The sequence below is a fragment of the Protobothrops mucrosquamatus genome, unplaced genomic scaffold (genome assembly GCF_001527695.2).
Source record: "Protobothrops mucrosquamatus isolate PMUCROS unplaced genomic scaffold, P.Mucros_1.0 scaffold39, whole genome shotgun sequence".
In the NCBI taxonomy this organism is placed as follows: domain Eukaryota; kingdom Metazoa; phylum Chordata; class Lepidosauria; order Squamata; family Viperidae; genus Protobothrops; species Protobothrops mucrosquamatus.
In genome coordinates, this window is record NW_015386421.1 from 1,884,777 (window position 1) to 1,905,908 (window position 21,132).

At 39.0% G+C, this 21,132-nt stretch overlaps 2 protein-coding genes across 3 annotated transcripts in view; one reads left to right on the forward strand and one right to left on the reverse strand.

Annotated features, from left to right (window-relative positions):
• Positions 1-7,429: 7,429 nt before the first annotated feature.
• On the reverse strand, positions 7,430-20,600 carry ATP6V0B (ATPase H+ transporting V0 subunit b). 2 transcript variants are annotated; one of them, XM_015811352.1, is made up of 8 exons: positions 20,425-20,600; positions 14,553-14,601; positions 12,460-12,543; positions 12,047-12,124; positions 11,550-11,619; positions 10,486-10,537; positions 9,513-9,703; positions 7,430-8,009 (listed from the first exon to the last, which is right to left on the reverse strand). In XM_015811352.1, exons 1-8 carry the CDS (start codon positions 20,489-20,491, stop codon positions 7,983-7,985), a joined length of 618 nt encoding a protein of 205 aa, XP_015666838.1. In that variant the 5' UTR covers positions 20,492-20,600; the 3' UTR covers positions 7,430-7,982. The 2 variants fall into 2 exon arrangements, with proteins under 2 accessions (XP_015666838.1, XP_015666837.1); XM_015811351.1 differs by lacking the exons at positions 14,553-14,601; positions 20,425-20,600 and adding an exon at positions 14,372-14,546.
• Positions 20,601-20,916: 316 nt separating this feature from the next.
• DPH2 (diphthamide biosynthesis 2) overlaps positions 20,917-21,132 on the forward strand; it is a 5,906-nt gene continuing 5,690 nt past the window's right edge. The window contains exon 1 of the mRNA XM_015811353.1: positions 20,917-20,946. The gene's annotated coding sequence lies outside the window, so the exon portion shown is untranslated. The remainder of the gene's footprint in view (positions 20,947-21,132) is intronic.

The window sequence follows — 21,132 nt, forward strand, 5'->3', positions numbered from 1 at the left end:
CCCCTAACCCCAGGAATTCTTTTGTATTAAGCATAAAGAGGAGAGCTGTTTCTATTGGTATCCAATAAAATATGAAATCATACAGCTGCTTTATATAAAATGTGATAATTGGTTTATGTAATTCAGTACTGTCTGTCATGACAGTGGCTCTTTAAAGTCCAGATGATTTTCAGCAACAAGAGTTTTCAAGACAGAGGTGCCAAGAACTGAATCTGGGGGTTCCTGAATTCAAAGGTTGCATTTAGCACATTTGGTACATCAGCCCCTGCTAAAAGATAACGAAGGAGAGCATATCTCTGTTATCAAAGTAATGGCATTCTAAGTTGCCATCAAAGTACTCTCATCTTGGTATCCTCAGGAATTTTATCAGCTTGTATTTGCTGCTTGAGTTACCCTTAATGTCATCAATGCAATCAATGTGCTTTGGCCTTCTACAACAGACATGTCAAACACAAGGCCCGGGGGCCAGATGCAGCCCGCGAAGTGGTTTCATGTGGCCCGTGAAGCCATCCTGGAAACAGTGAGGGAACGGCCCCCGCTCCCTTCGCCCTGGCCCAGGCCAGCTGGGAGCCAATGTACAATTTTGTGGTGGCCATCTATGCTGAAACGCATTCAGTCTTAGCTCCACAAGGCCGTCTAGAAACAGCGAGGAACCAGCCCCTGCTGTGTCGGCCCCGCCCCCTGGGTGCATGCGGGGGAGGTGTCACCCTTTGTGAGGAATGAAGAAATGGACCATGCCTTGGTGCTTGCCCCGGTCCCACCCCCTTCTGCCAGAGACCCTCAGATCTGCCCCACTCCTGCCCAGGCCCCCCCAGGCACCTCCTGCCCAGGCCCCCCCAGGCCCCCACTTGATCCACACACACCCAGTAACTGCACCCACCCTGGCCACACACACCCGACCCCCCCGAGGGCAACCGCAATGCTGATGCGGCCCTCAATGAAATTGAGTTTGACACCCCTGTTCTACAAGATTTAAAGAGATAAATGCCCTGGACTGAAAAGTCCCTGAAACACCCAACCTTACATACTTCTTGTCCCAGTTTGCACTGCAGCTTTCTCCTGCAGCTATGATATAAATGGATGAACACATTGGCTCCAAGCACTTAGCAGACTATACTAATATACCTGCCTAGACACATTTGAGCTGCTTAAGCCCCACTGCAATATTGGAGGACTCATGGATTTATTATTTTCTCTTCCCCTGTATTGTCAGGTTTCTCGGCACTTTTTTCCAGCTTCACTTTTTAATCCAATGATTCAGCCCAACTGTCTTAATTCTAATACCACTCGCAATTTGCAGGGAGTGGAGAAATAGACTTTTAGAATCCTTGATTCTACCCTAATACCCACCCACCATCTTGGCATGATTCCTTTTGCCAGTACATTAGACTGATGAGCCAGCTTGGCTCCTTATGTTGGGCACTTAGCAAACATCTAAAGTGAATAAATTTGCTGCATTTTACAAGGAGTTTGCAGGGATGTAGCCAAATCAATCAAGAAGAAACAATAAGCCAGTACAACAACACCATTGCTCCCTAGGAGGTGAAAAATTGGAGGAATGTGCATGCCTGTTTGAGGTTCAAGACCATTCTCTATGACTTCATAGCTCATCTGTATGATAAACATGCTGTCAAGAATCAAGCTGCAAGGGAAAGTTTTTCTAAGGAAGCAATATCCTAGCATATGAAGAGCCAGTATGTATAAAGGTTAAGATGCTGGCTTAGAAACCAGGGGACTATGAGTTCTAGGCTTTCTGTTAGGCATGAAAGCCAGATGGATGACTTTGAGCTAGTCACTATTTTTCAGCCCAACCCACTTTACAGGATTTTGACATGGGATAAACAGGAGGCAGGAGTATTTGCTGCCTTGAATTATATATAAAACAGCGGGTTAAACATCTAAAATAATATAGTCATTTTGGTGTAATGGTTAAGATGCTGCCTAGAAACCAAGAGATTGTTAGTCCTAGTCCCTTTAGGCATGAATGACTTTCAGCCAATCACTCACTCTCAGCCCAACCCACCACACAGGGTTGTTGTGGGACAAATACGAAGAGGAAGCAGTATTAGGTAGGTTCGCTGCCTTGAGTTACTTACAAGGTAATAAAGGTGGAATAAAAGTCAAATAAATAAATAATAAACATCTAGAGCACCACTTGAACAACATCAGGATTGATAAAAACATCAATATTGCAAAAGAAAGATTTATTTGGAACAGCTTACATTTGCGACAAAACACTATCAAACAATATCTGCTTATTCCAGGCCTTGGGAAAGATTCAACAGGTGGATAAAAATTCCAAATCCAGTCTAAGCATCTAGCTGTCTATGCAATCAACCATAATAATAATGATGATAACATTTCTAGGAGAACCAATTTTGGGGCAAAATAAAGTAGCAGCCCTTGAAATCACGCACAAATAAAATAAATAGGCAGATGGAACCAAGGAAAAGAGCTGCTGAGATATTACCTTCCTTTCCCTTCCACAAGGTACTTGGGATTCTTCATTGTCAATAGAAGGCTGTCCCCCTTAGTCCATTTCAGAGCTAATTGAAATTATATATATTTTTATATATTATATAACATATAAATTATTATATTTTAATATCTTGTCTCAGCAGGTCCTACTTCCTCCCCGCTTTATAAGAACCTGAAAGTTAAGCAGACTTGATCACACTTGGATAAGATTCTTTCAAAGACAGGGCTGTGGATGTCATTGGGAAATTGAAAAAAAAAAAAAAACTTAGAGAAAGGCAGTGGCAAATCCTTTCTCTGATATTACCAAGAAACTACACACATGTGTCAATGAATAATTGTTTGTAATAAATCAATTTTATTACTGTGAGGGGTATCAAATTCAATTTCATTAAAGGCCGCATCAGCATTGCGGTTGCCCTTGGGGGGGCCAGGTGGGTGTGGCCAGGGTGGGTACAGCCTACTGGGTGGGCGTGGTTGGAGTGGGCGTGGCCTACTGGGTGGGCATGGCCAGCTCTACATCATTCGCGTCAAGGGTGCCTGTGGGGGCCTGGGCAGGAGTGGGACAGATCTGAGGGTCTCTGGCAGAAAGGGGTGGGATCAGGGCAGAGCCCATCAAGCCAGATATGTGAAGTAGGCGAGGGCCATTTGCTGGCCACTTCCAGGCGATGGTGCATTTCTTCATTCCTCACAAAGGGTAACACCTCCCCAGCATGCACCCAGGGGGTGGGGCCGACGTGGCAGGGGCTGGTTCCTCGCTGTTTCCAGATGGCCTTGTGGAGCTAAGACTGAATGCATTTCAGCATAGATGGCCCCCACAAACTTGTACATTGGCTCCCAGCCGGCCTGGGCCAGGGCCAAGGCAGCGGGGGCCATTCCCTCACTGTTTCCAGGATGGCTTCGCGGGCCACATGAAACTTCACGGGCCGCATCCGGCCCCCGGGCCTTGTGTTTGACATGTCTGTTCTAGGGTAAACGTTTGACAAATGAAATAATTCTGCAGTTAGACCAGATGTGATCATCTGGAACAGCTGTGCCTATAGGCTTTTGGGATGGCAATGAGTTTATGGATCATGCCACTATAGGTTACAGCTCCTTTAAGTCAGTAGTCCCAACATATTTTGATTGGTGGTTGTAAAGTATGCTTCCTTCACCAACAGCAAGCTAGGGAGAAAAAATGCCAGAATATTTTTATGATAATAAAGTCTGACTGTAGTTTACCAAATGGAAAAAGCACCATGGTTATGAAAATCTCATATATGAAAATAGGGCATAGATTATCTAGTCAAACAAGATTATATTTTTAACAATAACCATCATCCAGCATGTATATGAATAAATAGAATGAATCAAATTGTAGAGGCTCATAGGAATGATCCTATGAAAATAAAATTTTATCTTGTGCAGCACTTCAGAGTTGAAGGCAAAAAGGTACTTGGGAACACGTATTTGTGATCAGATTTGAGACTAAATTTGGATAAGCTTATAGATATTAATATCTAATAATCAAAATATCTGCCATTTACTAAAGTACTAAATAGCCATGTTGGCACAGTGGTTAGAATGTAGTATTGCAGGCTAACTCTGCCCACTGCCAGCAGTTCAATCTTCAGCCTTCCAGCCTTCCAAGGTCGGTAAAATGAGGACCCAGATTGTTAAGGGCAATGTGCTGACTCTGTAAACCGCTTAGAGAGGGCTGTAAAGCATTATGAAATGGTATATAAGTCTAAGTGCTATTGCTATTGCCAAGTTAGGCCTTCTTTCCATTCTTCTTTACCAATATTATTGTCATCCAATTAGTTACTCAAACAAAGAAGGAATACATCATTTTTAGTCAGCTTCAGAGGGGGCAGTATCAAGTTGTGCCAGCATAAAAATTAAGTTGATTAGCATTTGATGTCTTCTATATTCATAATTTGACACCGAGCTCAGTTTGTAGCTTGACAACTAAATCATCAAGAAGTGGGATTAAAAGCCAATCCTATTTGGTAGTCCTCTAGGTTAAATGGATTAAATCTTTCTCCTGAATCAGTATATTGCATGACCAGTTTATGCCTTTGAAAGATGACAAAAAATATCCCCCAAATGCTATTTTCTTTCACTTCAGAATAAACAGAAGTATAAGACATTTAAGTATTTTTGCTCACAAACTTTGAAAAGGTTTTCTATAGTTTCAAACATTTCAAGAAATCTTGAGCCTGGACATTATGCAACCAGGAAGTTAAGAGGCAGCATTAACAGCCTAGTGCACTTTTTGTAGAATGTAAATATTGCTCTTTTTTCAAAATTGCTGAATCCTGGAGAGCTTTCCAAGTTTTCTAAAGGGAAGTAAAGAAGTACAGCATGGTTTCTTTTCTGTATTTTGGAAAAAATCATTTAAAAACATATAGGATTACTATTGGTAGGAGAGGGTTCAACCTACCAGATCTTTTCTGCCATGCATTTTTTGTCTCCTTTGGCAATAGCTGGTTTCTAGGGCTTTATTTTTTAGTTTGGTTTTTTTTTTACTGTATTTTAGATAGATGTGTATGTAGGTATATTCATGGATAAATGGCAATGGTTCCTGAAGTTGTTAAAGGGGACAGGTTTAACGCTTGTGTTCTGGGACAGCTTGGGATTCCATGGCCTCCATAGCAATCGTGGGTTTGTTACAGTTGATCTTGGTCCCAGCTCCCAAGAAAGGGCACACGCTGGACCTAATTTTTACTTTAGAAACTATGAGATGTGATTTGGATAATATACTGATTCAGGAGAAAGATTTAATCCATTTAACCTAGAGGACTACCAAATAGGATTGGCTTTTAATCCCACTTCTTGATGATTTAGTTGTCAAGCTACTAACCGAGCTAGGAGTCAAATTATGAATATAGAAGACATCAAATGCTAATCAACTTAATTTTTATGCTGGCACAACCTGATACTGCTCTCTCTGAAGCTGACTAAAAATGATGTATTCCTTCTTTGTTTCATGTATATGTTTCACTTTGAGAGCAGGCAACTAAATTTCATTTTTGATGTGTGCCATTGTGCCCACAGTATAAAAATGACAATAAAGGTTATCTTATCTTATAAGGAAGATGTTATCATTTAACTTTTACTACAGTGAGATAATTTCCTTATCAACTTGCAGATTGTGAAGGCAATGAATCTATTACAAAGGCACTTGGAAAATTTCCTGACATTTGATGGACAGCTCTGCCTCAAATGAGACCAAAACTTTTGGACAAGAGGGTCAGCCAAACCCTATTGGACAACTTCCATCCTGTCTGCACCATTCTGTTTTTGGGAAGTTGATGGAGGAGGAATTAACTAGATATTAGAAAAGACAGATTATTTGGGCCTTCCTCAGTCAAGATTCAGACCTAGCAGGAGGAAGGGAAACAATATTGTCATTCTGATGGGTGCACTTTCATTAGGATCTGGATGGGTGTCCATGTGTGCAACATTCCTTGTTCTATTCAATCTTTCAGCAGTGTTGTTGACCCTATTATCGTATTGCTGGTGGCACTTTTTTTTTTATAGCAGATCCATTCTTATTGGATAAAGAGTTTAGGAGAAAGAGCAATCAAGCCTTCAGATGCTCCATGTGGGATGCCACAGGGCTTGGTCCTGTACCTCATATAAATGCGACAACATCATTAATAATTATACTGGTGATGTCAATGGTATAGTGCCAATTCAGGCCAAGTCAGATGTATTGTAGAAGACTTAGTACTACAAATGGATAAATAAACATGGACTAAACTCTATCAGGTTAAAACGGCTAAATATCCATACAAAATGTAGCTTCTAAGAAATTTCAGTTTCAAGCTTAGCTCTAAATTAGGGGTAGTCAACCTTGGCTCTTTTATGACTCGTGGACTTCAGCTTAGCTGGCTCAGGAATTCTGGGAGTTGAAGTCCATGAGTCATAAAAGAGCCAAGGTTGACTACCCCTGCTCTAAATGAATTCCTGTTGCCTCTGAAGGAATTCTATGACTTGCTGTTCCTCCCTGACTCACAGTTCCTATTTGAACAGCAGGGGGAGGCCTTGGTGACAGTGACAGTCGCCACTTGATTGGATTAAAGTATAGCAATACATTCTGCATAGCCTTAGAAGCTATAATGATGCAAAATGCTGGAGCTGGAGCTATTAGAGCTTGCTGCTGCAAAAACAAACACTTAGTTTATGGTTGCTGCATTACCAGGAGGTGTCCAGTGTTGGCACTGAGTGAGATCACTTATTGCTTTCTCCAAAGAATCTGCTTGTCCTCCTGTTAAATCCAGAGAAGGCCTGCCGGGGTTCTCCTCTTGTCCTCCTCTCCCCCATCTTGAGAGATAGGAAATACATGGCAAAAAGGCAGACCTTCTTGACAGAAGCTCCAACATAACAAAAAATGCTGCATCCAGAGACGTGCTTGGCTCTCTTCTTCTGGCTTTCAGAAAAAACCTTTCAAAACCTTTCTTTTCTTCAGGACTTTGAAGCAAAGCCTAGATCAGGGGTAGTCAACCTTGGCTCTTTTATGACTCGTGGACTTCAACTCCCAGAATTCCTGAGCCAGCTAAGCTGGCTCAGGTATTCTGGGAATTGAAGTCCACGAGTCATAAAAGAGCCAAGGTTGACTACCCCTGGCCTAGATATTTGCTCCCATCTTTGTGCATTTATAACACTGATGGGTTGTTTTATTGGTGGTATGAGTTGATGTGGTTTTTTTTTTAATGACTACTGATACATACTGGCCAGAGGCTGGAGATTGGGGCAATTTAAAACTTTTTAAAAAATAAAATGAAATAATTAAATAAGATGTAATATAGTGCCAAGCATCTTAGAAAACAATATTCTAAGGCTTCTTCTTAAAAACCAATTCAGTTTGCTTTTACTGCAGTGTTTGAAACTACAGTTGATATAGTACAGATCTTTCACCAGCCACAGTTCAAGCAAAACATTTAATACGATTAACCACAATACAAGATACTTTCATCATCATTGATTTTAATAACCAATCATTTGTGGTGCTTCAGAAAGCTCAGAAAATCACATTGTTCATTTCTTGTGTACCTTCATCTGGAGGTGTGTGTAGAAGGGTCACTATCCACAGCCTCCAAAGCCAAGAGCTCAGCCAGTGCCAACCATTATTCAAGGGGAATAAAAATCAGCCATCAAAGCCAGGATAATAATTGGGGCACAGCAGCAGGGAGCACACAAGAAGGGCATCTATTTGGGACAAGAACAATTTTCTTTCATAGAACACTGTATTATAATTGGCAGTGATTGCCACAGAGAGTGCAAAAGGCTAGAACACCTAAGGCTCTTTCCAGCAAGGCATCCAGCCCCTTCCTTCTGGAAAAACAGAGCAGGAAAAAGGCAGGGGGGAAGAGAAGGATCAATTCTCACAAACACACATCAATTTATCAAGTTTGTCCATGGCCCAGTAGGTGAAGATCACAGGAAGAACTTTATACATCAAGCTCCTAGGCCATCAGGAGACATTAAATAAATATATACAGGATCTGCAGTTGGCAAAAAGTTTAGTCACCCATATTCACTTTAGATGTCTGCAAAATACAAGAAAGGCAAAAGATCAGGAAAACTGTATACTTTATGAATTACATATCGCTAAGTCAGTTTTGTGTAATGGTTAAAGGTGTTGGACTAAGAGCATGGAAGTCTGAGTACCAGTCCTCCCATAAGCTTGAAGCCAGCTGGTAATTTTGAACTAGTTGCACGCTCTCAGTCTGAGAAAGAAGGTATCAGTAAATTACCAAGAAACTTTATGTGGTCTCCAGAAACCAGAGTTGATTCAAAGGACCAAAAATAGCAACATCCTCTATAACCCTATTCCTTAAACATGATTCCAAAATTCATTATATTGCTGGGGGAGGAGCTTCCCTAAGCCTCCTTACTTATGTTATGAGTGATCAATTACAGTAGTGGCCAAAATTGTGGAAACCTTTTGGAAAAATTGTATTTTTGAGGTCTGATGGCTAATAACACCACTTTTTTTGTGAGTAGTACCATAAAATTATATATCAATGGAAAGATAATTTAATCAAGAATGTAATGCAACAAAGTTTGTTCAATTATGTGTACTGTATTCTATGAAAGGTTATAGCCAAATAATCAGAAAAAGGAACTTGCTTAGGTTGATATCAGGTAGCTTTCCAATCAGGTGTCATCTTGTTTTGGCAATGAGCCAGTCAGATCATAGTAGGATTCAGTTATTGATGTCATGTATTGAAGCTGAGAGGAGGACATTTGTCAGTGTGTTATGTGATTGCTATCAAGCTGGTTGGGGTTTTTTGTGTTCTTTCATTTAGTGAGCTTGTAAAAATTAAAGTAATGGTGCAAAGAGTTGACTGGTTGCCCAGAAAGTGATGTAAAATAGTATTATTAAGTGAACAAGGCTACAGTTATAAAGAAATTAGAAGAAAAATTGGTGGAAACTAAACCAAAGGTGGCATTTCTACTGTACTCTTTTCCCAAAAGGTTTCCACAATTTTGGCCACTACTATATGTTTCTCTATTTCTCAATGCCAGCCATGATAGTTATGACTATCATATTTCCTAACATATCATCAAATAACAGATTTCTTTATGTGCAGCAATGTAGGCTTTTAAAAAACAAATATTAACAAATCTATCTGTTTGCGATAATGAGAAAACACAGCCATCTTGGATGAGAGTAAGGAACACCAGAAAAAAAGCACAGGAGAATGAAATGAAAAATTCAGATCAGTGCTTTGATGTAAATGGAAGACTCTCCATGAACAAAATGGGTTGAAGCCACACAATCCTAGGAAGACAGACTGAAAAGTTAATTTCTTGTCTCTTTCCAACTTTTGAAGTTGGGCTGGCTGTGGGTGCCCCTAAATTCAGAGAAACATTAGGGAACTGCTCCTTACCATATTAATATAACTGCTTGGTATTAGGAAAACAGGGATTGTAAATTTATTAGGGCTTTGTTGAAAAATTACTTTTTGCTTCTATACGAGAGTTGGAAACTGGAAAAATTATAATGAGCAGACTATCTCATGTGGAGAAAAATAAGAGTGGCTTACCTGCAGGATTGCTACAATGACTCCAAAGAGTCCGATGGCACTGCCAAAAATTTCCACAATTAGGATCTTGACAAAGAGGCTGGCATTCTGAGCATCTGCTAGTGCAGCACCACTTCCCACAATGCCCACACATACACCACAGCAGAGATTGCAAAGTCCTACAGTCAAACCTGCCCCAAACAAGGAGAAACCTACACAGAGAAAACCGTATTAGGAATGGGCAGTATCCAATGGCATTTTCAAATTGTCAAGCTTTCAGGATTTTTCCTTAAGAACAATGGAGTAAAAACATGATCTGATGATTAAGTTCATATCTGAAAATCTAGCCTCTGAGGTTTGCCATAAGAACATCACTGCTATTATGGTGGTTTTGCACCATACCAATACAGTATGCATATTATTCTGATCTCTTCAGTGATAATCCAGTGATAAGCACCCAGTCGAAGACAGTCAGCACATTAGAAATTGCTAGTGCAGAATGGAACAACAAAGTCAGAACAATGGAAAGTCAACTTGTAGAATCTGTATGCTCCTTGCTGGTTACATCCATATTGTTTGATAGCTTAGCAGGATAAAACTTCTGCAATGTTTGTGTAAAGACATACATCCAACTAAGAAAGGGCCAGAATTTAGTGATAAAAGTCATGCTTTTTGGTGGGTTTTTCCAGATTCAATCCCTTATAAGGCTGGGAAAGATTTGAAATCCTGAAGACTAGCATAGACCAGAATGAGAACATGTGATGGTCTTGTAAGCTCATTTTATTAGATCTCCCACAAGTAAAAAGAAAAACTAGTAAAGATATGGGTTGTTACAGTTATAGTTAATGTATAGGGCACCATACTTCCTATACTTATATAGATAATAGCATGACTTGAAGATGGCATTTCTTAAGTAATTAGGAATCCACGATGTTCCTACATAGGTAAGAGCAGTCTTTCCTAACACCCCCCCCCCCAAATAAATATAGCTTACCTGCATGATAGTTCTGAGAACCTATTTGCTCAGGGGTTCTACCACTAAATGGCTGCAAGAGGGAAAAAAGCATTCTATGAAACAAAAACATTTTCCCAAACAGATTAGAATAATATCTCCCACCAGAAGGATAAGAGATAGCAATTATAACCAACCCCCTGAGATAAAAACAAGGTCTAATATGTGCCCCTACTCCCATCCCCAGTGGGCTAGGCCCTGAAAAAGCAGGATCAGATCTATGGTTGCTATGGCGGCCATGAAATTCCCATACTGCTTCCAAATTTTCACCTAGGGAAGGCAGATTAAAGTCTTGCAGCACCATTAACCTGGAAAGTTTCACCGCCAATCCAAACATAACATCAAGCATCACAGGCAGAGAAGCTGCTACATAGCAGGAAGGCTGATACAGTAGCGGCAAACCCAACTGATGCCCAAGGCCCAACATCACAAACAGGGTACTAATCCCTGGCATTAGGATTTACCAAAACTAATTCCTTTAAAAAAACGGGGCAACTGCAGACCATTTAGGATACCTTATCTCTTACTAGTTGATAACTTTTGGACCAGTGTTGATATCTTTTGATAGTTAAGATAGTTTTGATAGTTGATAAATTTTGGACAAACATTTACTTGAGACTGTCCATGAACATTTATTTGGGGCAAACGAAAGAGAATCTGCTCATGAAAATAATGTTTGCAATATTATTTTTATTAGCAGATTCTCTTTCATTTGCAATGGAGATTACTAATTTTTCTCCCGGCAATACTGTTCAGTGTTTGAAAAGCATCTGGCCAAGCTTTTATACTCACTCATGATTAGAGAGGTTACCTTAAAAGCTTGAGCCATGTTTGCTATTTGCTATCTGTTATCTGAAATTATTTAGCACAACACCAGAAACCTATTCATTGACTTGATCAGTATTTTGGTTTGGAATACTATAATCTACTTTGCTTTCTTCCCAGGAAACAAATGGATGAGGTTAACATCAAATCAGAAATATCTGAAAATGGTAGAGTCAACTTTAACAGAGAAATATATCCGTCTTGTACAAAGCAGTTAGTACCTCTGCCATGTTGGTAATCACAATAGCCATGATGATTCCATAGATGGCCACAGCTTCACAAAAGATTATACTGCAAGGAGAAAGAACAGTTTAGCAGTTGAAGTGGGGCAAGAAAATATAATCTCCAGATTATATCATTAGTTGACACCCTACTTTTCTTAAAAAAAGGGAGGGGGCTTTTGTGCCCCAATGCTAAGGTTCTATCCTAGATGCCATGGTGACAATAGTATACTGTACTGCTGAATTTTGTACCACAAAAAAGCCTATTACCAGCTTCAATCTGTATATGCTTACACCATGCTTTTGGGGTAGAGTTGCGGAGGAGTGTCACTGAAACAAACATTTTTCCCTTTAAAGAGCTTTGTTCCATTACATGCCCTGATGATTTAATTCCACTGCTATCTGAAGAATAACATTGTCCCGTGATTTGATGTTCTGGTGACCTTTGTAGTTTGCAGTATGTCTGTAATACAAAAGGAGAAAAAAGCTTTTCTCACCTGACCAAATTTTTGGTTTTGATCCTAGGTGCTTTGACACCACCTCCAATGATGCTGGATCCAGTTATGTAAATCCCCCTAAAAACAGAATGATTAGATGGGACAGCCTTCACCATGTTGCACAGATAATTTGGAATCAGCACCACTAGATGGCAAATAGTTTATTCAGATTATGCCTATAGTAAATTATTTATTCATAAAACTCTTTATGCCCATCTGTATTTGCCTTTCCATTATGCAAGATAAAGTATCTTACACGAGTCCTCAGTTGTTTCCCAGCAAAAAGTAACTGGGTTTGAAGCTACTTAGTTTCATGTACCATTTTAATATCAATAAGTGAACTCAAAAGCAGAGATCAGCTGTACTTGCCAGCTAGTGACCAGAAGAGAGATATGGAGAAAAAAGATACTCACCATGCAGCTCCCACCACTGACAATGAAATGGATAACCCAATACCCAGGTTAGACCACATATATGGAGAAGTCTCAGTCAGGAACCTATATATAAAAAAAATACCTTAAAATATTCCGTGCCCCACCCATCACAGGATATGAAATCACTGTTCTCACAAAAGAGGAAAAGGAGGTGTCCTAGTTAAAAACACTGAGGAAAGACTACAGTTATGGCTTGGCTATAACAATTAGTCTATTGTTCCATTTTAATGCACATAAAATATATATATTTTCACTCATGCAAATGGACAGTGGGCATATTTCTGAATGAGACAGAAAAAACTGTAAGACAGTTGTGCTGAGGTGACACTAAGCTGGCATAGTCAGTAATAGATAAAAGCTCATGAAATACAGCAAGCAATGAAACTGTTTGATCCATCACCTAACAGGACACCAGCAAATCAGCTCCCGAATTATATTCTGTTTCTCACTTTTGCTAATTCTGGAACTGACTGGCAGGGTTCTTCTGAATTCCTAATTCTATCCATCCTGGATTGTTGAGCATGCAATGAAGATTCAGTCAATAAATGTTAGAGTAATAAAAGCTTCAGAGCACAAATTGTCAGAAACTGTAAGTCAATTGAAATATATTCACTTCTTTTATAATAACACATCTGTAGCTATTTGCTTTGGTCAAAAGTTTTTAGTGGAATCAAAAAAATTATATAATGATCTTTGGCAATTCACTCTGTAGCTAGTTTATTTCTGCATTTCCAAACATAAATTTAGGCAGAATAGAATAGAATAGAACAATAGAATAGAATAGAACAGAACAGAACTAGAATAGGAGAGTAGAATAGCTTTATTGACAAGTGTGATTAGATACACAAGGAATTTGTCTCTGTTGCATAAGCTCTCAGTGTACATGCAAACAACAAATAATAATCTTAACAAAGGATAATAATCATAATAATGATACCAATAGAGAAGGTAGTGGAACAGATGAGAAGGATAAAATTGATACAGCCATACTATATGGGTAATATACTTAGACCTAAGACAGAAATGTGGAAATTAAGTATTCAGCAGAGTGATGGTACAAGGGAAAAAACTATCTCTGTATCTAGTTGTTTTGGCATGCAATGCTCTTTAGCTCTTTAGTCCCAAGAGGAGGAATTGAAACAGTTTATGTCCAGGATGCAGTTTAAGTAATTAATTCAATTCCTGTTAGCTGCCAGTTTTGCTATTGCAAAAAACCTGGTAAACTAAATGTATCTTTCTCTGAATCAGTACAGTAGTTTGTAAAAATGAGATAAACTGCACTGACCGAAGTTAACCACAAAGGTCTCTGCATAACCTTATAATCAAAGGTCATTTTATTCTTCTCTGACCTGCATTTCTTAGTTGTAATATTTTTTTTGTGATAGTTTACCTCAAGTAAGTTTTGAGGAGGAAATATTAAATGTGGATTATTAAAAAAATTCTCCTTAGGTTTACCTGTGCATTCATGTATATAGTCTCCCAATTCCCCTTTTTTTCTTTAATTTCCCCCCTTTTCCTGATTATATTAATAATTATATTAATACTTATTTGAGTTTATATCCCAAATTTTCATTATTAAAAACATTACCCAAGAGGGATGCAAATCTTATTATTTTGTATGTTCTGATCTTTGATGAATTTAGTAAAACTGTTTCGGGGCAAGAAGTAAAAGTTTATCTATACAAATAGGGCACCAACCCTGAATGGCTTGTAACCTTACCTAGCCAAGCATAAGGACAAGCTATTCATAAATAATAATAATAATAAAAAGGAACAGATGCCAACTGACGAGTGTTGCTATTAGCAGAACTGATTAGTAAAAGTGAACAGTGCCATTAATATTGCTGTCAAGAACTGCAGTGTGGATGCAAACAGGCCAAGCTTTGCTTACTCATCCTTGGGGTGCAGCCTTGCCAGGTCTTCAGGAATCCATAATCCAAGAACATGTGAGTTACATTGGCCAATTACTCTTAATCTCCATTGCACTTTTCCTGAGCCATCGTGAAGAATATTCATAAGCCACTTTCCCCCTACTACTTCAATCCCAGTTTGGGAAGAAAGGGACATCTTACCATGCTACATCGAAGCGAAAGCCCAGGTCAAATATTGTGTAGCAGATTCCTGAAAAACAAAAGCAAAGTTGAATGTTTCTGAAGTTAGTCCCTATCTCTCAATGCCTGAAACTGTGATGGTACCGGTATTGACACATCACTCTCAGATCAGGCAAATAATATCAATTCTTGTATAACATCTTCATCCAATTTACACCATATATCTCCATAATGCCAACTTACTTTTCACGATAAAACTTTCTACGTATAAATGGGTGGATAAGCATAGACCAATTACTGCAGACCAAATATACCAAGTATCATACACTATAGCTAGGGGGGGGGAATTCATATATGTAATCTCAGAGTGGAATTTTCAGAAAAATGAACAGTTTGCAAAATTAGTTAATGACACACTTATGGGAAATATGTATCAGCATATATTAACAAAATATGACAACATAGTCACAGGATACAAGTATTCCATCTCATTTGTAAGTAGTCTCAAGCAGACTTTTTCCACAAAGAATCTAAGAATTTGAGAAGAAAGAAAGAAAAGTTAAAGGGGGAGAGGGGGCTTAACTAGACTCCCTATAATATCAAGGAGAAATAAGCCCTTGAACCAGGAAAGCAAGCTTGTATTGGTTTCCACAATTAATTACTTAAGAAAGAAAGCAACAGATGGCATTTTGATCTAAAGAAACAAAAAGAAAGTAGAGATAGCATTACAAAACATGTATGTATTAATTCAAGTTTAATCTTTCTACTCAGAGACTAAGCTGGGTGGCTATAGTTATCAAATCAATTCACAAGAGTTTGCATAGTTCTCATTCCTGGATAATTAAACCACAACATAACCACCAAGAACATGAAAACTAGAAGTATCCCTTTATATGTTAAAAAGAGAGTGAGGAAATAAGCCATGAAACTGGAAACAGCAATCAGTAACTTAGAGTTAATTCAGAAACATTGAGTCTCTGTGCAAGATAAGGTCACAGTTATATTACTATAAACAAAACCTCCTTTAAAGATGTACACCTTCTGCCAAGTGACAATCTGAGCTTCAAGTCATGCAAACTCCATACCCTTTATCCATCTAAATTTAAAATATACCTTAATAAGTATTTATTTGTCAGGAAAACAGAGGTGAACATTTTTTTCTTCCAAGTAGCTTGCAATCTATATGTATAAATTAGAGGCTACTAGGTATAGGCATAGCTTTTGCACCTGATGCTTAATTAATATAAATAGAGGCTCTTTTGTAGTTACTAAAAAGGCAGATTTTGTGCAGAAATATGGAACGGTAGTTCCCTCCTTCCAATTATGTTAACACTTCAGTGAACTCACAAGATGTAGTCTGGAACTACCGTAGAAAAAGCTGTTCCTACCTGTTTATGTTGTCAGCAGTTTAAGAAATGACCAGCCCTATCACATATTATGCTAAAGCCTTCTCTTTCAATTATCAGATTTAAATTATTAAACATCATTAGCAATCAGGTACCTATACACCTGAACTACCATGAAAGGTCCTGGAACTTTCAAACTAAAAACTGCTAGTGGGTTTGGACAAAAGAGCCTTGAATTAAATTTCTCTTTAACCAAAAAACTGACAATATCTAGTTTCTGAAACAAGTATTTTTTTTCAGTCTAATCTTCCTGATCAGATGTATTTACAGTATAACATCTAATCTGTATTATGCATTATTTTCCAAATTTGCAACAGTCTACACCAGTAGACTAACAATGGAAGTATCAATATTTCTTTGAAGTTCTTTTGTAAGATTTTTGCATTCTCTCTATCATATCACTAAACTAGCAAGACAGAATTCTACTCCAAAGCCCAATCTTCACATATTTAATACACACTCATGGTTCACATTTTTTTTTGCTTAACTATCATTTCTTTGAACGCAACACAATTATTTGGCCATATTTTGTCTAAAATGTAAATAATCTCTGAGTAGTTATATAAGCCTTTCTAACTCCCAGAGAAGCTTAATAAAATAAGATAAAGACTTTATCTAAATTCACTTTCTCAAATAAAGAACAGAATTTAATTGACCACTTTATGACTATCCTTATCCAGTTTAGTGAACAGGATTCCGCTCAGGGGCATGGATTTTCTAAAACAATTTCAGAATTATGATTAATTCAAGATTCACTGGAAAGAAGACAGGAAGCCACTATAAGATACAAGTTTAACTGAAAAAGGAAGAAGCTAACTTCCCCTTTTGTTATGAAGTGTTAATCATACTAAAAATTATTATTCCTAAATCACCCAAATCATCCAGATGAGAAAGCAGAACTAAGAATTTCCCTTGCCCGCTAAGAAGCCATAGAAAGGCATGCAGGAGAGGAAATCTCGGCTGCAAACATCTACAAGGACAGAAATGGAGCAAGGTTAAGCAGAATAGGATATTAAGTGTGGGGGATGTTCCCAGCAAAAACCAGTAAGAAATTCTGATTTTCCAAATAAGTTGTGCCCACTTGGTAAAATGACCTTAAAGGAATACAGAGTTGAGTCAGCTATGCTGGCTCAGGAATTCTGGGAGTTGAAGTCCACGAGTCATAAAAGAGCCAAGGTTGACTACCCCTGAGTTAGAAGGTCAGACTTGAGTTTGTTGTTTATCATTCCTGACTGAACAAGTCTGAACCACATCAGCCAAACTAATGCAGTTGAAGTTCCCAGGTTCACTGTAGGCTCATCATTCTTACTAGGTGAGTTGCTTCAAAGACTGTTGACAAAACAAACTAAATGAAGTTTACTATGAACACTTTGCATAGGATTACGGTAGTGATACAAATAGAGGCTTCTGATCATCTAGCAGTGCTATTAATAGATCCTAAGAAATCAGAGGTACATAGCAGAACATATATACCAGTGGAATCATTATCATATGCTCTCATTATGATTCCTATGGCACGCGTGCCAGAGGCGGCACGCAGAGCCCTCTCTGTGGGCACGCGCCATCGCCCCAGCACATGTGGTCTCTAAAAGTCCACCATCACTGTCCTAAGGCCAGCCAGCCTGGAGCCGCCTTTGGGGAGCCCACCATCCCACCCGCCAGAGACCCCCTGGATCTCCCCCAACCCTGCCCGGCTCCCACAGGTGTCCCTCCCCATAAGCAACATCAAGGTGGCCACACCCACCCCAGCCATGCCCACCCAATCGGCCATGACTACTGCAACCACACTCATCCAGTAGCCACGCCCACCCAGTCTGCCAAGCCCACTGTAGCTGCACCCGCCGAGTGGGCCACACCCACCTGGCACCTGGTGATACATAAGTGGGTTTGGGGTTGCAGTTTGGGCACTTGGTCTCTAAAAGATTCGCCATCACTGATATATACCATTCAGTTACATAGTTGCTTTCCAATAATGTGTTTGATAATCACCTGCAGAAGTGTGGAAGTTAAGGCTTAAGATAAAGCCTGGAGACATGCCAGAGATTTCTCTGGCAAGGGCAAAATACTTAAAAGTTCTTCATTCTGAATCTGGCACAACTCAAAAGAGGAGGGCTTTCCCCCCCCCAAAAAAGTAAAGGTTTAAAAAGCAGGACTTATTCAATTATACAAGCATTCTCCACCTATATTTTGTCTATTTCATAATGAGAGCATATGATAATGATTCCAGTTGCATTTGTATATGCCTTCCTATTGCCTCTATTTTATTTACCATTTGAATTATTTCAGATACCCAATGTTCTAGTAAATAACTTTTAACACAAACTTGTTAAGAATGTTCGTTAATACAAATCTTTGAATACTAAAGCATTGGTGGCAAGCAGCAATCTCTCCAGCCTAATAAAAAGCTATTGTATTTCCTAATCATACTTTTGTTTTTGCATTGCTAATAGCACATAATAGTTCTGTCCAGCATAACACATGTAGACTCACAGTAACTGCTATTGAGACCTTTCAATTTTATGAATTTTAGTTCTCATGTTGCTTATTTATAACATGTACACTTCAATGAACTAGTTTTTAACTACTAATGTATTTTTGTGAATCAGATTTTGAGCATATGAGAAGTTAAGGCTGAGACGATGAATGGGCTTCTGCTAGCTGACTGCTGTAGCATACAGGAAGATAGGGATGATATAAACAGGGTCTGGCAGATGGAGATGTGGTGCTGAGATGGTGAGCAGGCTCTAATCATGAAGACAGGGAGCTGAGATCAACCACCAGATAGATTTCAATGTTCAATCACAGGAGTGGACCTTACTGAGAATCATTTGTGTAGAGCTCATTTTGATGGCAATGATCAAAAATCAAAGTTTGGCAATAAATTCAAAGCAAGCTACACATATGCCAGAAAACTACTTGCAAAGTGACTAACTGAACATTATGTTTCATTAAATAGAAAAATTTCTGAAAAATTTCTTAGGATTCAGCAGTGCAGCAGCTACCCATTGCATGTGGACCTCCACACAACTGAGACTGTGGGTTATCTAAGAAGATACATATGAGTACAATATTTTTTAAAAATTGTTTTGGACAACTGCCACTTTTGGATTGTTTTACTTGTGCTAATTCTACTGGTTCCAATCTACCATTAAATCTAGCAAGTCTAGTAGATCAGAAAATAATCTATATCAGTTTCATGACATTACAACTCTTGCTCTGAAAGCAAAATGTTTAGTTGATATTGTCCTTTCTAATGTTTTTAATGTGAATTCTCCAGAGTCACATCTGTGAGATGGGCAGTAAATTAATAATTTAAATAAAATATGACAGCATGAGTTTTCTCATTATAGATACAAAGAAAACAATTTGATTATATACATAGTCAAAAAAAGAAAAAAAATCTTGTATCAGCTAAAATGTAATGTGGCATATAGGATCTATCCTTAAAAGTAGAGTACAGCAAAGCTCAGAGAGTTGCTACATGGAAGGTATAAATGGAAATGTTATTTAATTAGAAATAATATCTAATTAGAATATGATTTATAGCCTGAATATTATATAGGATAAATACATGGATATATTTTTATCTGAAATACAAGCTGCAACCCTCCCTGAACATATATCTTTGTGCCTTATCTCAACCAAAAGATTAAAACCAACCATCCTTGTTTATATGTAAACAATACTTACACTGCTAGTGAACATTCCATATTAATTTTATTTATACCAAAGGTAACTAGGACGAAGCAGTTAAATGCTTTTCCATTAATCATCTTATCCATGGTTATTCTCTTCTAGAAATATTTTGTTCTAACACAAAACTGATCAAGCAGCAACAAGAACTGAACTTGTATTTCAGAAGTTTCTTAATGCTTTTCTTTCATTCTGCTATTACTCTTTGGCACCCAGAGGTATTCATTCAGAATCATTTCAAAGTCAAGACCTCAAAGCCACTAAGAAAGCTGTTTCTCACTTAACTAGAAACGAATCGGGATTATTAGACACGGAAACATCTTTTAAGTGTCTATTTTTGCAATCTCAACCCAGCCGTTTCTAAAATGTGGAGAATGGCATGAGATGGAAAGGCAAAAAAGCAAGCGCACGTATATCTTCCTAATAAAATATTTCCTGTCGACAAAAGGTAAAGTGTTAAAGAGAACCAAATCATTTTCGGGTCTGTACAGGGGTTTCAAGATTCCTTTCAGCCAGAGGATGCTACATTCGCCTATAATATCCACCCACCTAAACCCCGCGCTGCAGAACCATAGCTTTCCCTCACTCGGGCATTTTGTGGAATGCTAGGTGAGCCTCTCCTCCTGGCCATTCCGACGCCCGCTCTCTAGTTGCCCCCGATCCCGGATCGGAGATCTCACACTAACTCGCACACGCGCCGACATAAAGAGGAAGTAAAAATCTGGTAAGGAGAGCGGGCGCCCCCTCCCCCTCCCCAACAGCAACCTTGAGAGTTTCTCGCTCCAATCACTAACCGATGCCGGCGATGGCGGCGGCCGCGCTCAGCCCCAGTCCCGAATACAGCAACCCGAGTCCGGACATGGCGGAGACAAGCCCTGAACGCGGACTGCAGCCGACCAGGAACCAGCCGACCCTGCGACTGACTGACTGACTAACTGACCGACGGACCCCACAACACGTGACCGGATTCAAGGCGCTACGTAAATCTCTTGGGATCGTGCGATTGGTTAATTTTTAAAGAGGACGAAACTACAATCCCCACAGTGCCTCTGTCTAGCATTTTTTGCTTTTCCGGCGACTTTTCTATATCGGGATTTGCTGTTGGATAAAAAAAAAATCCCGTTAATGACGCAAAGGGGTACGGTAGTGGTTCCACAGAGTAATAATAATTGGTGGCTGCGGTTGGCACCCGGAAGAAAGCGGATAACATGATCCACGTGGCTGGCGTTGGGATGTATTTTTTTCTCTCCGCTAGTTAAGAAACAATTATGGAATATTGTTGATATCTTGTAGCTGCTCTTTGGAAACGCCAGTTGGTAAGTCACTGGCCACCCTTACTCTTAATTTTCTTTAATCCCCTGTCATTTTGCGAAAACCATTTATTTTCGTTATCGGGTCTTTGCTGAGCCATATCAAAGATAAGAATTGGGGTAATGTATGCGCTATTATAGACATCAAAATCAATCTCAATTGATTTTGAGATTGCCCCCAAGGGGGAGGGC